A 16,903-nucleotide genomic window follows, 5' to 3' on the forward strand; every position below is an offset into this window, starting at 1 on the left:
TATGCTGGTGCTGGTGTTGATGCTGGTATAGATGCTGGTGTTGGTATAGATGCTGGTGCTAGTGCTGACGCCAATTCCACCATTCATGAGAACAGGGTAAGACAGTTATTTGTGAAAATATTGACAATTTCATAGGATTCAATGTTTACCTTTTGGCCAGTGGATAATTGTGAATTAAAGATTTGGTATCTCTGTTTACCTACCTGTAGAGGATTGAAGCATATCTATGTATTCCATCCCAGGTACCATTTTCTAGCAAACTAGACAAATACATCTGGCTTCTGTTGGAAACAGAAAATGTTATGTTGGTAGATGAGGAGGGTAAAGTGTTCATCATCAACACATTCAACCATTCCACCAAGCGTCTTAATGTGAGACATTTTTTTTAGCCCACTTTATACTTTATAATCTATTTGACGGCAAGTGTCTTTGAATGTGATTATATTCTTGTCTTTCTTGAATTGGCAGAATGATGATTTTGCCATAATCAGTAGAAGAGCAATGCAGTTTCCAGAGGGCTGCAGGTGGATATATATGTGTTCATGCAATGACCACCATGCCAGGCACATCTTGGCACTGTCTACACACGTGGACACATCCGTTGATGGTATTACGTTTATATTGTACTTAATGTTTATGAATGTCCAGTATGTAAACTCCCCTTTTACAAATATAAGTGTTATCTCGATCATGACAGAGTTGGCCTGGCAGGACTGTCTCCACATCAAGGCATTTAATGGGGTTTTGCCCAGTATTGAGGATGTCCCGGATAGTCCCAGTGAAATGGGTAAGTATTCACTTCTCTACTCCACGCCTCTAAAATAGAGCTAAAGCATCACAACATTTTGTTTAAACAGCTGCGTTATTTGGACCAATGTTGTTACGGAGGCAACAATGGTTGTTTACTGTACTATTTATTTTCTTCTCAGAGCACAGTTATGCCACTAATGGAACAACAGAGGTAATGGTGACAGTAATTGGTAATAGTCGTGCCATACAGTATGTAACTTCATGTCACTAATTGTTCTTTCTCACTGTAGAACAGCAATGTCAAACGTATTCTGTTTGCCAGCAGTTACTTTGTTGTTGAAAAAGATGGATATGCAATCATCAAAGTGAGTGCTGGCGCAATGAGGTGTCAGATGTGCCGTTTGCACCAGAGGAACTGCTGCCACGTGCAAATCCTGCAGGACATCCTCAACGATGAAGCACACCTTTTATCGTTAGGGATTAAGGAGGCAATGAAAGAGGGGTCTCTATACCCTGACACTGTGAAAGAGGCTGTTTCCACAGAACCAGTCCTCTTTCACATTCCTTTACCAGATAGGGTATGTGTTTGTTGACCATGTAGTTTTGTAAAAGGTCTAGGTATTTCTCCCCTCTGTATATGATCCGATTCTGACTCAATTTCTGTTACAGGTTCGTTATGGGACTGCTGTTCCTAATCTTCACCAAGAGAAGGATGGAGTGTTCCTCCTGTATCCCACCCCCAAGGAACGATGTGACTGTGGCAGGCCATTATCCTTGACCCCTCAAAAAGATACACATTTGTACAACAGATGTCATGTGTACAAAGTGAAAGGTATTCACTGAGAATTATCTAGAACTATTAAGATTTTCCAAAGGTTTATTTCTGACATGATGATTGGTTTTGTATATGGAATGCAATAACAACTAGAGAGGGTACAATTTCTGGGGAAATTGTAGGGTGTGCTTGCTTGCATCGGTTGCACAGGGGTCCGTATTTCTGTATATTTTATATAAAAATGCATACTTATTATTTATAAAGATTACATAGATTTAAAAGCATATATTTGTTGCTGCTAATTTACAACTCAAAATACGAGTGAAGTGTAGAATGAAATAGATGTCTTCTCATTTCCCCTGCAAGAGGCAGCCTCATAGCTGAATCAAAACGAATAAATTTGGCAGAGCGGTGTAAAAATTGACCTAATCTCTATGATTTAAACGTCCTTTTAAGTTTTCCCTTCTCGTGATATTTTCAGGCATTTAGCCTACTCATTGCATTCATTCATTAATAAAGAACCCCCTTTGAAGATTATTCTACGACGTTACCGGCAGTAGAAGATGGAATCGCGATTCAAACAGTACCATCTGCTAACTGAAAATATGCCCCCAAAAACGTAAATAAGCTTGACATTTATTTAGTGGAAAATCGCTCATTGATAAAAAGCTCACTGGTAGCGATCATTGTCAGTAATGAAGGATTCAAAATCTTTGTGTCTATTCCAATATGTAATGATGGTAATTCAATGACACAAATCTGTGTTCTAGAAAGAGTGGTCTGGAGTCGCAGAGGTCCGATAATATCAGCTTTAATGCAGCAGTTGGAAATCAACAAGTACAGAGCTCTGGGGTTGTCTACGTTTCCCTACCCGCAACAGAGTTTGGGCTGGTTCACGAAGTCCAACTGGCTATCTGTCCCTCCCCAGCATATATTTATACAGTGCAATTGAAAAACAAGTATCAAAAAAGGGTTGAGCTTGTTCTCTCGTGCATCAGGGAGTTGTTCTTGCCTCCGCGTCCCACCTGCTCGGGTGCCATCTCCACCCAGATTCAAGGTTGTTTCTGAAAATGAAGAGATAGAGACACAAAGAACAGCCTGCTTCCCACACCCAGTGTGAGACCCAATGTTTAAGCCTGAGCACACTTCTAAGTTCATAACTTTAATAAGCACAATGCATAACTTTAATAAGCACAATATATTCTTTAATCCCTCTTTTGATCTCTGAAAACACCAGAGATCAATCAACATAGCCCGGACCAACAACCGCCTCCTCGTCCTGGTCAGCCAGCCCCAGCAACGGCATTTGGAACCCCTTCGTCGGGTTCTCCTCAGCCGAGACAATGATCCTGTTACACAGGGACCTGATACAAGGGATACAACAACACCCACACAGAGCAAACATGCACAACATCCCTGATAGGCGGTCATGCATACCTCCGGTGGATTGTTCTGTCTTGCCCGTCTCTCCAACTGTTGTGGTAAATACAAAAAATAATACACTTGCAAGCCTATGACTAAGCTAAGCAATCCCAGCCCGGCTAACCCTGTAACACACTTCATGTTGATATTGATAAAACACACTCTTAAGCAAAATAGCGAAAACTGTCTTAGTCCAGTACAACTCTAGTGTGATCAAGCAGTATTACTCTTGACCTCGTCGTAACCCTCTTTTCCGGACTCTCACATTCGTAGCAAATAGCAAACAGTTCACTGGCCCTTCTGGCCCTTCTCCACCAACTCCTGCAACGTACGACTGGGTTCTGGAGCAGCAGAACACATGCTCCAGTGGTACCACGTACTCCCTTTCCCCAGCACCCTTAGGGCGTGCGAGGTTCTCTCGATGACCTTGAATGGTCCTGTCCATAAATGTACAACAGGCTTCCCCGAACATCTGATGATGTATTGGGGCAGGGGGGGGGGGTCTTCAAGGGGAAGGGGGGGGGGGGGCAGACCACTCCTAGGTCTGATGGGGCATAGGGGCAGATGGGGCAGGGTCTCCAAGGGGAAGGGGTAGATCATCCAGTGAGAAGGGGGGGGGACAGGGTCTCCAGGGGAATGGGGCCTTAGAACAGGGGTTAGGTAGTCAGACCCGCCGGTCTGACTCGTCCTGAAGCAGAAAAGAGTTACAGTCCCAGCATCACCTTATCTCCCATGATCAAGCAGTAACTGAGTCAAATGAGATGCGAACAGTCGAACACCAATGATTAAACACAGATATTGAAATCAAGAACCCATTTCAGGATTTAAAGTGGATATTTTTAAAGTTCAAATAAATCCCTCCTTTCACACCCTTATAGGGTGTGACAACAAACCCAAATTCAAAAAATATCCCATTACCGATTACACAATGTTGACATACAATAATGATGAGACTATGCAGCGTTATAGCCAAGTGGTCTGGACACACTGGACACAGTGGGAAAACCCTAATGATGTTATAGGGGAAAACCCACCGTCACTCCAGAGTGGACATTCGACATCCATGTATCCACGGCAGACCTGGACATGCTCACAGGCCCCCTTCACCACATACATACAACTTTAGCCAAGCTTTTAGAATTGTAATAAAATAAACTAAATTAGAAACAAATAGAAAAACCAGAAATTAGACAGCATATTTTAAAGTCTTCATAAGATCCCTCCTTTCATTGATAACTTTAATCAATACCCAAACTCCTCGTTTGACTCCTCCACTCTTTGGTTTACTGCTTCACCTGGAACAGAATTTAGCAGAAGACATCTCTTTTCTAGTTAGCATTTTTTTTATAAAATTGGGTAACCATTTGATTCGCCTCTTCATCATGCTATGTGAAATGTTTAAGTTGTGGTATTACATATGATCTCCAATAAATCAATTCAAATGGTGTTATGCATCTGGTATAGGACTGGGAAAGACTTCAATTCACATAGTAAACATACTGTATCTATAATTACCAGGCAGTATTTTCCCTTCAGTTTTCTTATTGTTGAGCAAACACATGTAACAGCATCTAATAACGAGCCCCCATATTCAACTCCTATTAGTCATGCCTAGAAATGACAATCTGTTTCTTTGTTCCCTTCTTTAGAAAATCAACTGTTAGTCTAATTTCTTTCACTCCAAAAAACCTTTTCTGTCTTTTAAAACAGTTAAGTTTAAGACCAATATTGTTTTAGATTATCTATTTTACCAAATCACACCTCTTTTTATCAAAGATATGATAAAAGCAATTTTCATTATGTCAAACCAGAATCCGTATGCTTCTTAAATGAAATATAGACCAAATAATGTTCTTAATGTAGCTATTAACCAAACATTTTTCCCAAATATATTTTCTATAAAGGTCAGATAGGTATAACTTCATAACTCGTTTTGCTGCAGTTCAAAACGAGCCAATTAGCTCAAACCATCATAACCACAATTTATCAGACTTGATGAGTCTTCCCAAATTATTTCAGAACTGAATGTTATAATAATCCTCTTCATGCACTAATACCATTTATCAATACAACATTATCACAGCCTAACTGTTTATCCCAAACAGTATGCCAGGCTCTGATAAAACTCTCAAATAAAACTTAAAACCAAATTACAATTAAACTCCAAATAAAAGTACATTTAGTTATGTTCTCTTTCTCATTTTTAACCAAATTATATCTAATACCTTTATCAAAACTCTTAAAAACCCTAGATTTTACTATTTTGACTTAAAATGTTATCCCATATACCATCAAAGTATATTCATAGTTTCCTCTTCAAAACATCAGTGTTTAAACCAATCATCTCTTCACATCCACAAAACGTTCTTGTTTTATTTCATAACCTTCCATGATCCTCTCTAAACCAATCCTTTATGTAACTTTCCAATTGCTTCCTCATAATTTTTCACATACATTTCCTCAAACCATTCTTTGACCAACACAGCTGGTTTGCTCTAGTATAACTCTTCCAATTGTATTAGAACCAATTTATAAACCTGGGGTTCAATTTCTGCATTTTTACTGAATACCGTCACACATCACAGATTTTCCGCCTATAAATCCAAGTTCTGGTCGGAAAGGCTTCAAAAAACCTCCCTGTTTGGCTAGGAATTATAACAAATGTTGATCACGCATTTGTTAACCACCAAACTTGGGATTCATCTAAACGAACACATCTATCAGCATTAATACTCACATAATTATGCAGAACTATACCCTCTGGGATCACCTTTGTAAGATCTCAAGTAACAGGAATCTTTTAGCCCCCACCTTTCTCCAACTCTCCTCGGGATTTCTGTAACTTCTTGGTCAAAGAAAAAAAAGCACGAGATTGATAAAAGTGAGTGATCTCACAATTTAAAAACTTGTTAGACTTTGCACCGAAGGCAATTATGGTCCTTGGAGGACACCTAGTGGATCTTTTTATTATTTTTTTTATTTTTTAAAGAACGACAGATCTGTTTAAAATACCGTTCAGCTCAACCCGACTCCACACAAATATTACTTTTTCACATCAATTCAATTCTGTAACCCTCTTGTACCGGAGAGGACAAAGAAAAGACACACCACACTCCTCTCTATTTTTATTAAACTCAATCTGACTCCACACAAATAGACAGTGAAAAAGACAAAGACAACGAGTTTAGGGACTCTAACCCCTGGAAAGGACTCGAACCTCCCCTTGGACAAGGACAACGAGTTTAGGGACTCTAACCCCTGGAAAGGACTCGAACCTCCCCTTGGACAAGGACAACGAGTTTAGGGACTCTAACCCCTGGAAAGGACTCGAACCTCCCCTTGGACAAGGACAACGAGTTTAGGGACTCTAACCCCTGGAAAGGACTCGAACCTCCCCTTAGACAAGGACAACGAGTTTAGGGACTCTAACCCCTGGAAAGGACTCGAACCTCCCCTTAGACAAGGACAACGAGTTTAGGGACTCTAACCCCTGGAAAGGACTCGAACCTCCCCTTGGACAAGGACAAAACACAAAAACGGTTGATTTCCCGCCACTGTTGGTTTGACTAGGTACGATGAAACATAGTAATCGTCTAAATTTGGTTCTCAGTTCCGAATAGCAGTACTTTGAATTAACAGGTGTCTGCTTACCTTTTTTTATGTTGAGGCCTCTGACGATTACGTCTGTCTCCTCGCACCGGTGTATGGGTCTCTCCCCCGATCCGTCGGTCGGGCCGGAACCCTCTGGACTCCCTCTTTTCAGCGTCGGGGTCACCAGTTGAAGGATTCAAAATCTTTGTGTCTATTCCAATATGTAATGATGGTAATTCAATGACACAAATCTGTGTTCTAGAAAGAGTGGTCTGGAGTCGCAGAGGTCCGATAATATCAGCTTTAATGCAGCAGTTGGAAATCAACAAGTACAGAGCTCTGGGGTTGTCTACGTTTCCCTACCCGCAACAGAGTTTGGGCTGGTTCACGAAGTCCAACTGGCTATCTGTCCCTCCCCAGCATATATTTATACAGTGCAATTGAAAAACAAGTATCAAAAAAGGGTTGAGCTTGTTCTCTCGTGCATCAGGGAGTTGTTCTTGCCTCCGCGTCCCACCTGCTCGGGTGCCATCTCCACCCAGATTCAAGGTTGTTTCTGAAAATGAAGAGATAGAGACACAAAGAACAGCCTGCTTCCCACACCCAGTGTGAGACCCAATGTTTAAGCCTGAGCACACTTCTAAGTTCATAACTTTAATAAGCACAATGCATAACTTTAATAAGCACAATATATTCTTTAGTAACAACGCAAAATGCGATATAGCCCTGTGTGGAGAAGCTGCCCCGGTAAATTCTACTACGGTACAGTACTAGACTACTGCTGTGTTCGTCTTGGTACTGTAGCGATTGCGTTGGTTGAATTGGATGTAACATTCCGTTGTACGGTTTAGGCTGAAATTAATTATTTTCATGAACAGATTGACAATGTTTAGGCTGTGGCAATGAAGTTCAGGTTAGTAGTTAGATAGACTTTTGATTTAAGTAAGGGGAGTGCCGAACATGTTCTGTCGCCGTTTGACTTCCTAAACAGCTGTGTAAGTTAGATGTTTTTGTTGTGTGTATCGCGTAAGCTACAGCGTTGCAGTGAGCTACACTGGTTTGAAACCACAGGTAATGGTAATTTCACCAACAAATCGTTTACTAATGTCAGAATAAATCCTACAACGAAAATGTATATGTGAGGAATGTTTATTTTAACGATTGAAAACAGATAACGCTACATCATAGACCACTGTAGTATGTGTTGCCCGGGCAACACAGGCTAATGTCATGATGCTAATACTTCAGTGAAATAGTAGACTACTGTTTCCGAAAGTAGATGTACTTCCTTAATAATATCAGCTTATACTGTACATTACACATGACAATTGTGTGTCATATCACAAAGTAAAATGAGTAAATAGTTATCACCCTGGCCTCTTTGCTTGTGGCGTTTCTGCAGCTGCCTTGCAGTAAAGCTATAGTTAGCCTAGCTATCCCCCAAGTTAACAGATGCGAAACGAATGTTCTGCCAAAGGTAGTCACGCGTGTTTTCGTGACGTTAGTGACGTAGTGACGTTAGTAACGTCAGTGACTGTGGCTAGCAAATTAGCCACCGTTAGCTTCACTTTTCGCCACAAAAACTTAACTTCAGCCTAAACCATGCAACGGAACGTAAATTCCAATAGAAGCAACTCAATCGCTACCAAGACGAAACTTTTGACACCTACGTTGTCTATGTAGGCCAAATATTGACTGAGTTTTAGGGGGGCAAAAAGAAATAAAAATAATAATAATAATAATAATAATATATATGTGAGAGAACAAAGGTTGTGCTCTCGCCGAAGGCTTGAGCACACCCAATTAGTTTGTTTTTTCCAAAGCCCACCAACTCACATGCATAATGTGTCCCAAAACTCAAAACTATGATGGTGGATGTGATTTCATTCTAAACATGGGCACATACATGGTGCACCATGAAGTCCTCAGGGACTATGTTTATCATTTCCTAAATTCAAGGCAAGTTAACCAAATATGATATGTAATCATGTGTAGAAACACAGATTATTATCAAACCTTTGGTGCTCAACATGTTTGTTCTTTATCTGTTGCAGCACAACCATGTACAACTTCTTAGAAGTGTACAACACTCAGCTGCGAGATGCAGGGACACAGGACACTCTCCAGATGTCCTACCGCAAGTTGAGGGATGCAGTTATAGCCTTTTTGCAGCTTCTGTCTGCAGACTTTTGCTGGGGATTCAAATGTCCCATCTGCCAAGAGAACTTCAAGTAAGCTCTGTAACAAAGTTGCAAATGGTCTGGATATACAGCCATGAAAAAAATTAAGAGACCACTTAACATTGATTGCGGACCTTGGAGTGGTCTTTTAATTTTTTCCATGGCTGTATATCACAACAATGTTTGGAGCTTGTAATTAAGTATGTGATGCATGTGTACATTGTCTCAATAGTGAGATTGTTATGGATGGCACCTCTTTGGGGTATCAGCAGCGGTATGCCCTCAAAGAAAGGCTTGTTCCTGGCCAAACTGTAATGAACAGTGGAAGATAAGTCTATGATTTTCTTGTTTTAATCATTGTGTGTCTCAGTGTGTGTGCACGCCAATGTTACCCCTATAATTTGTACATTTAAATGATTAAGGCCTAATGTTATTATGACCTTTCTAAATTTGTTTTTCTTTCATTCAATTCACCAGTCACAGAACGAGAACTTTATTCCTGAGCCAGACCTCCGTAAGCTGCTGCAGCGCTACAGTGCAGACGGGCTCCTCCCTGGAGAACACAGGGAAATGATGTTACAGAGTGCCAAAAGCGCCCCATTCCTCCTGCCCCTTTTGCAGAAGCTGGCCCTGACTTCACCCACACACGCAAGTGAGCCCTACCGCCCTCTCTTAACACAAGTCAGCAAGAACTCCCCTGCCTGTGCTCTGCTACGTCCCAGTAAAGAACTCGGGGAGTTGATGTCAGAGATGGAGGGATTGCAGTACTGCCAGATCGAGCGGCAACCAGCACTTTTGGGGAAACTTGCCAAGGAATGCCCTTTGTTTTTTAGCTTGGTTGGGATGGAAGGGACTTTTTCTCAGGAGGTGGTACCCATCTTTCAGTGCGTCTATAAAAAGGCACTGGAAACAGTGTCCACACCTCCGGTCTCGACACCCCTAACTTCCCCAGAGGATCCTGGGCATTACTTCCCCAATCTGCCTCCTGTGAGGGACAGAGGCACGTACACTACAGACAGGTGTAAAAAGGAGGCCAGTGACTGTAGGAAGACAGCAGGCAGACACCCTAACCTGATCCCTGGCATATTCACCCTGTTCTGCACACATGGTGAGGTTACTTTACTTGAACATTGACATTACACTATTGAAATTAATGAATATTGCTGGTCAGGTTATTGAGGTTTTGTTTTACTGTTTTGTTCACAATGGAATGTTTTTTGTACTTTAGGTGTTTGTCTTGGGTTTTCAATAATGGAGCAAGTGGAGTCGGTGAACGTGCCGTTTACCATACTCTGCACACGTTTTCGACAATGTAAGTTCAGGTTTTGCTTAGCATTGGCGTGACTAATTATCTGTGAATTTGTTGGCCGTAATCATCTGTGTGCACCCCATTCAGACCCCAAGATAGTCATATATGACAATGCCTGTCAGCTGCAAACATACTGCTTGCGGAGGGACCCAGGTTTTTTTAGAGAGACTTGGTTTCTTGTGGATCGTTTGCACTGGCGCAACCACTCAGGTGATTTGCAGTGCTTTTTATACCGGGTACTTGCCTTTTTATATTGCAAATGCTAGTCAATGAAACTGTTGTGTTGGTTGCACATGTGTAATGTGTAATATCTTGTTAAAATCTTGTTATTATGATCAAACCAACATCATTAAGCTAATACATCTTTTTTTTTAATTATTTAAGGGTGTAACATTGGATACAATCTGGACAGCTATCCTCAGTTCCAGAAAATAAATTCTCAGGTGGCAGAGCAGAATAACTCGCTCCTGAAGAAGATGAAAGGACAACTGTCCTACATGAACAGGGAGAACTTCATCAGGCATCTGATGCTCTTCTTGTGGCACAGATCATGCAAAGTCATTACAAAACTTTGAGGTAAACAGGTATTATGCAATGTGTGTGTGGAGATGAATGACTGCATGCATGTGCCCATTCAGACTAAAATTCAAGGATATATAGTTTTATACTTTTATCTTCTTTTTATTTATTTTTTATCTACTTTTATTATCTATCCCTTCTTCACTCAAAAGGTATGTAATGACTTGGAGCAATACACCCAAGACCATCAACCGAAGGATATTGGCAGCAAACTCACAACCACAGGATGAAGGATATCGGCAGCCAACTCAACCACAATATCTCAAAAGTCATTTTTCCACAATTCACAAGGCTAATATCTTTCACATGTCTTACCTGTGCGCTGGCGCCAGCGTGTTGCCTTGGCGGAGCGGACGCCATGCCAACTGCCGAGTCTTCTGCCTCTTTGTTAGGCTGTCACTCATAACTCCCGCCTCTGAGTTGAAGCCACGCCCCCTACGCAAAATCGGGGCCAAAAGTCTGAAACTGAAAAAAAAAAACTGAAACTGAAGGGGAAAAAAACTGAAACTCAAAAAAATGAAAATTAATAATTTATTTAAAATAATTCCAGACTTTAATCGAAATTGTATTCAACTTGAATTTTTTTTTGGTAAACTTATTTTTTCTTTGAATTCATGGTTTTATTTTTCAAGTTTTTGACCAAAACTTACATTTTCAATGTCAAGCTTTAGTTTTTCAACTAAAGATTTTTTTTTCGAATTAAAAAAACATTTGGCCCTGATTTAGCTCCATATCTATTGATCCAAAAATGAAGCATGAAGAGCGAAAATTGTGGCAATGCTGGCAAACTAGAAATATTTTTTGAGGAAGATTTCGAAGCTCCCCTCCACTAAGCGTTTCAGTCAGCACTCTAGGCTCTCACATACACACCCATGTAAATCTCAGAAACGGTTTGAAAAACTCATGAAACATAATCAGTGATATTGAAAAAAAGTTGAATAGATATCAATTTAAATTAAAAAAAATTGTTTAGGGTTTTGTCAACATGTAAAGTTTAAATGGTGGCTCTAGCTGACAGATTGAGGAAGAAGAAGGATTTGGAAGTTGAAGAAGTTTTAAGAAGTTTGAGAGGATTTGAAAAAAAACTCAATTGGAAAACCATGTAAAAAATATTATGAATATTGATTTATATTAATTCAAGCATAAGAGGTACAAAGCTGAAAAGTCATAGAACAATACTTGGAATGCTGCTTCTTCCGTGACACCTTTCAGCTCCTTCAAATCTTCTGCTATTAAAACCGTTCAGCTATCAAAAAAATAAGCAGTTTCAGGCTATGACTGCTATATCTTTTCAGCTTTGTACCTCTTATGCTTGAATTAATATAAATTTCTCAATCCTCTTAAACTTCTTCAACTTTACAATCCTTCTTCCTCAATCTTTCAGCTACAGCCACCATTTAAACTTTAAAATGTTGACAAACCCCTAAACTTTTTTTTATTATTCAGCTTTTTGATATCTATTCAACTTTTTTTAATATCATTGATTATGTTTCATGAGTTTTTCAAACCGTTTCTGAGATTTACATGGGTGTTTATGTGAGAGCCTAGAGTGCTGACTGAAACGTTTAGTGGAGGGGAGCTCGAAATCTTCTTCAAAATATATTTCTAGTTTGCCAGCATTGCCACAATTTTCACTCTTCATGCTTTATTTTTGGATCAATAGGTAGCTAATTTAGTGTTGGTCGTAGACAGTTGACTGTGGAATCCAACAGACTTAGCGTCACTGTGTCCAATCCCGACCGGTTTTTAGCTAACATTCTGATAAAATGCCACTTCAAATATTGATAAAAATAATTGTATCACGTTTTCAGCTGATTTACTGATTTCACGTTAAGCTTTAACTTCTTACCTTTCGAGCTAAATATTGTTTAAAAATTTAGAGTTAGCTTAGCCTTTACTAGAGCCGGTCAAAAGACGCTGGCGCCGGTAAATTAGCCGTGCGCTACCCTTGTCCAAACCCGACCGCACTTCTAAACACTGGCCGCTGCTGTTTTTCTGGGGATATTAACTTGATCCAGGGTCACCAAACTGACCATCAAGGCTGTCAACATATCCGGGGACGTAGTTATGTCCTCCACAATAAGATATCACGCTTCAACATCTCCAAACTATGCGATAAAATCTCATTTTGACTGTATACCACCACCTGCTGGATGTTTTGTTGAACTCTTCTCAAAGTTTGCTAGCCCCATCCCTTCCTCCCCTCGACTACAGATCACGTCACACATGATCGTGTATTTTCATTGGCAAGACAAAGTAGTGTTAAGCTAGCATTGAAATACACTCATATGCTAACCCATAGTAGCAGTACGGTGACAACACAGACACACTAGTCAGAGTAAAGATCGTCGCCCAAGCGTCGCCCGAGTGTCGCCGAGTGGTCTTTCGGCCAAAGTAACTTTCCTATATTATTTAGACATGTAAACGTCCATATATGTTCATGAAATTTTACACGTAGATTGTTTGGTATGCCTAAAATAATACTACTTACACTTTGCTGGCGATAGCAAAAGAAAATGCTGGCAAAAAGACCGGAAACTGAGTGCCCTATTGTCCAAACCCCGTTCGGGTTTGGACAATAGTAGTTTACAGCGGTCGGGATTGGACACAGTGACGTTACACATTTGTTCAGAGCCCCACGAAAGCGAGACAAAGTCCAACTCTCGCCCCATAGAGACCAATGCAAATCTGGTCCCACATTTCTCAGAGAAAGCAGAAGTTACACGTTTTTGAAACTGCACAGACATATAAAGGATATCTCTGGTTTCGGCAAAGTCTTTGGTCTCGGAAAATATCCTTATTTTTTGGATTGGACATATAGTTTTGCGTTTAGGTTAACTTGTTTGAGGTGTGTGTAGCAAGTGGGCAAGCAGTAGTAGTTTGGTGCCTACTCCCTGCCCCTTTCCAGCTGCACAGTTAGTTCTCTCTGTCTCTCTTCCTGTCATACAGCAGTGCGTCACTAATTGGGAAAGGGGATGCAATTAATTAAGCTACCTGACGTATTATCCACAAGCTTATAAATAGACACACCACCACCACTGGTTCTCGGGCTGTGTAGCAGAGTCACGGGTGCTGCGTGAAATCGACAGGTATGTCTGAGCAAAGGTTTCTAAGTTTTTCCGTCACTGATGACTAGCTTGCTAAGTTGCTACTTGTTACCTATTGTATAGGAAAGCGGAGCCGCTGTATGTCGATGTGCGTGTGGGGGAGTGACGCCGTGTTGTTGTGTGTAACAAGGTACGTTATTAAACGTAGCCGCGGTCTTTTACTATTCTGGTTGTAGTATATGGGCAAATTATGATGTAGTGTTTATGTATCTTTTACCAGTGTATTATATGCTTGCAGTGTCAGACCCTCGCAGCTACACAGGAGTGCTAGTTGCTGTTCTATTTCTTTCTTTTTTTTCGTAAATGTGTGTTTGATGCATTGGTGCCGCTCATAGATTCTTTACTTTATTGTGTCGGTTTAAGTTCCTCTAGCCTATCGGCCTGTGTCGTATATGTATAGGTGTAAATGTGAGCCGCAGGCTAGAGTGGACTTATTGTGAGAATGCTGTTAAGCATTCTCACTATTGCTTTTCAACTTCTCAGTTCTTCCGCCGTTTTTTGGCCTTTAACTCGTTCTGCATACTTTAACCGATTCCTACAACTTTTGTATCAAAACGTTCAGCTCCTTCAGGAGATGATGGCTATGACTTTTGGTATTTCTCACTTTTATACTTTTTAAGACATTAAGGTTTTTGTGCAAATTATTCTCCCATTAAAAGTAATGGTAAATCCTTTCAAATCATTAAAAAGCTTCCTCCTCTTTCAAACGTAACTACTTCAGCTTACTTTCAGCTAGAGACACCATTCAACCTTTAAAATGTTCACAAGACATTCAGCTATTCCCAAATGATTCAGCTTTTTCAAATGTTCAGCCAATTTTGAATTATGACAGTTTGAAATACATTAAAATGTTTGCTCCTTCTTGATTTTTATGAATGAGCAGCAAGCAGAGTGTGCCACTCTGCTTGCTGCTCTTTTTCTGATATTCAACTAATTTGTCAAACAAATTCCTCTAACGTTCATATAGTTTAACTTTCAGAAACAAGTTATACCTTAAAATGTAGGAAAAATTGTCCTCTTTCAGCCAATGTAACTACTAAAGAGCTCACATTTACAGATTTTCAGCTATGAGCCTTGAAGCTAGAGCAGCCTTTCAAATTCTCTCACTAACTTCAATGGAGAGGTGAGTAAAATCAGTCAGAGAAAGCAAGAAGATTTTGAAACTGCCGATAGAGTCGTATTTCTGACCGCACAGACATATAAAGGACATCTCTGGTTTCGGCAGAGTCTTGGGTCTCGGAAAATATCCTTATATTTTGGATTGGACGTATAGTTTTGCGTCTAGGTCAACTTGTTTGAGGTGTGGATGCTAGGTAAATGTTCGTTTTTCTCTCTGCCTAGCTCGTTAGCTATCACAGCTGCGCCATCACCGTGGCAACCAAACAAACAAGCACCAGGAAAGCAAAAGGAACACGTTTTTGAAACTGCAGGTAGAGTCGTATTTCTGACTGGACAGACATATAAAGAATATCTCTGGTTTCGGCAGAGTCTTGGGTCTCGGAAAATATCCTTATATTTTGGATTGGACGTACAGTTTTGCGCCTAGGTTAACTTGTTTGAGGTGTGGATGCTACATTTCTCTTATTCTCTGCCCTCAGCGCGTTAGCAATCATAGCTGCACCATCACCGTAACGACAGACACGCACCACTCAGTCTCTCACACAGGTGATTGGTACGTTTACTTGACCATGAGAAACACGATTACTAGCAATTGTCGGTTTATGCCAATAATACGATTACTCCGTTTACATGTGTAATTAGTTATGCGATTACTCAATAAACACGTCTACATGATTATTTTTTATTAATCGTTGTATGCTCCACGGACAAAACTTGCACCATCATCCTTCTGCAACAAAGTGTCGCCGTGTCTTCCTGTATCGGCCCTACTGCTGTATGTTTCATTCCATCAACACATTGAATCCAACTAAGAAAGCCGAGTAAACGCATAGGCTACATCTGCTACTGCTAATACTATCCCAACTATAATTTAATCTGTTAAAACGATAATATTCTTGTTACGACTAGCTAGCCTACTTCTTCTTCTGTTTAACAGTTCAGCTTTCAGCTTCTCCCACATGGTAGGCTATTTTAGCTCTTAGCTTTGTTAAGATGATGCAGTTCAGCTTCCACACTGCCTCTTTTGTGTGACTCACACATTTTTGAAATTAATTTCAGCTTGCGGGTATTTTCTCATTTCTCACTATTATACTTTTTAAAATATTAAGGTTTTTGTGCAAATTATTCTCCCTTTAAAAGTAATGGTAAATCCTTTCAAATCATTGTTGGAATGCTGCTCCAGCCCCTTTCAAAAATACCTTTCGGTTGCTTTGAAGCTTCAGCGTATAACTTTCTACTAAATTTTCACTATTTTCAGCTTTTTTAGCATGGTCAGCTATCCCCATTCAGGTTTTCAGCATTCTCACTGCTGTTTCGCAGGAACAGCCTTTTCTAGTTGTGAGAATGCTGTTCAGCATTCTCACTATTGTTTTTCAACTTCTTAGTTCTTCCGCCGTTTTTTGGCCTTTAACTCGTTCTGCATACTTTAACCGATTCCTACAACTTTTGTATCAAAACGTTCAGCTCCTTCAGGAGATGATGGCTATGACTTTTGGTATTTCTCACTTTTATACTTTTTAAGACATTAAGGTTTTTGTGCAAATTATTCTCCCATTAAAAGTAATGGTAAATCCTTTCAAATCATTAAAAAGCTTCCTCCTCTTTCAAACGTAACTACTTCAGCTTACTTTCAACTAGAGACACCATTCAACCTTTAAAATGTTCACAAGACATTCAGCTATTCCCAAATGATTCAGCTTTTTCAAATGTTCAGCCAATTTTGAATTATGACAGTTTGAAATACATTAAAATGTTTGCTCCTTCTTGATTTTTATGAATGAGCAGCAAGCAGAGTGGCACACTCTGTTGGCTGCTCTTTTTCTGATATTCAACTAATTTGTCAAACAAATTCCTCTAACGTTCATATAGTTTAACTTACAGAAACAAGTTATACCTTAAAATGTAGGGAAAATTGTCCTCTTTCAGCCAATGTAACTACTAAAGAGCTCACATTTACAGATTTTCAGCTATGAGCCTTGAAGCGAGAGCAGCCTTTCAAATTCTCTCACTAACTTCAATGGAGAGGTGAGTAAAATCAGTCAGAGAAAGCAAGAAGGAACAATATTTTGAA

General features: G+C 40.0%; 1 protein-coding gene across 2 annotated transcripts; it reads left to right on the forward strand.

Annotated features, from left to right (window-relative positions):
• Positions 1–1,465: 1,465 nt before the first annotated feature.
• LOC134039632 (uncharacterized) lies at positions 1,466–10,886 on the forward strand. Of its 2 annotated transcripts, XM_062485622.1 has the most exons (8): positions 8,591–8,619; positions 8,666–8,769; positions 8,951–9,050; positions 9,196–9,826; positions 9,947–10,030; positions 10,115–10,237; positions 10,412–10,603; positions 10,759–10,886. In XM_062485622.1, the coding sequence occupies exons 4-7, from the start codon at positions 9,289–9,291 to the stop codon at positions 10,600–10,602; spliced, it is 936 nt and encodes a 311-aa protein (XP_062341606.1). In that variant the 5' UTR covers positions 8,591–8,619; positions 8,666–8,769; positions 8,951–9,050; positions 9,196–9,288; the 3' UTR covers position 10,603; positions 10,759–10,886. The 2 variants fall into 2 exon arrangements, with proteins under 2 accessions (XP_062341607.1, XP_062341606.1); XM_062485623.1 differs by lacking the exons at positions 8,591–8,619; positions 8,666–8,769 and adding an exon at positions 1,466–1,582.
• The last annotated feature ends 6,017 nt before the right edge of the window (positions 10,887–16,903 follow it).

Source organism: Osmerus eperlanus, chromosome 19, assembly GCF_963692335.1.
Source record: "Osmerus eperlanus chromosome 19, fOsmEpe2.1, whole genome shotgun sequence".
NCBI lineage: Eukaryota > Metazoa > Chordata > Actinopteri > Osmeriformes > Osmeridae > Osmerus > Osmerus eperlanus.

What these genes read in the sequence shown, in the direction of transcription:
- LOC134039632 (XM_062485623.1), top strand. Translation starts at nt 9,289, where the DNA reads ATGATGTTACAGAGTGCCAAAAGCGCCCCATTCCTCCTGCCCCTTTTG. An exon ending in CTGCACACGTTTTCGACAAT is followed by an intron (nt 10,031 to 10,114) that starts GTAAGTTCAGGT and finishes CACCCCATTCAG; the next exon opens with ACCCCAAGATAGTCATATAT. An exon ending in GCACTGGCGCAACCACTCAG is followed by an intron (nt 10,238 to 10,411) that starts GTGATTTGCAGT and finishes TAATTATTTAAG; the next exon opens with GGTGTAACATTGGATACAAT.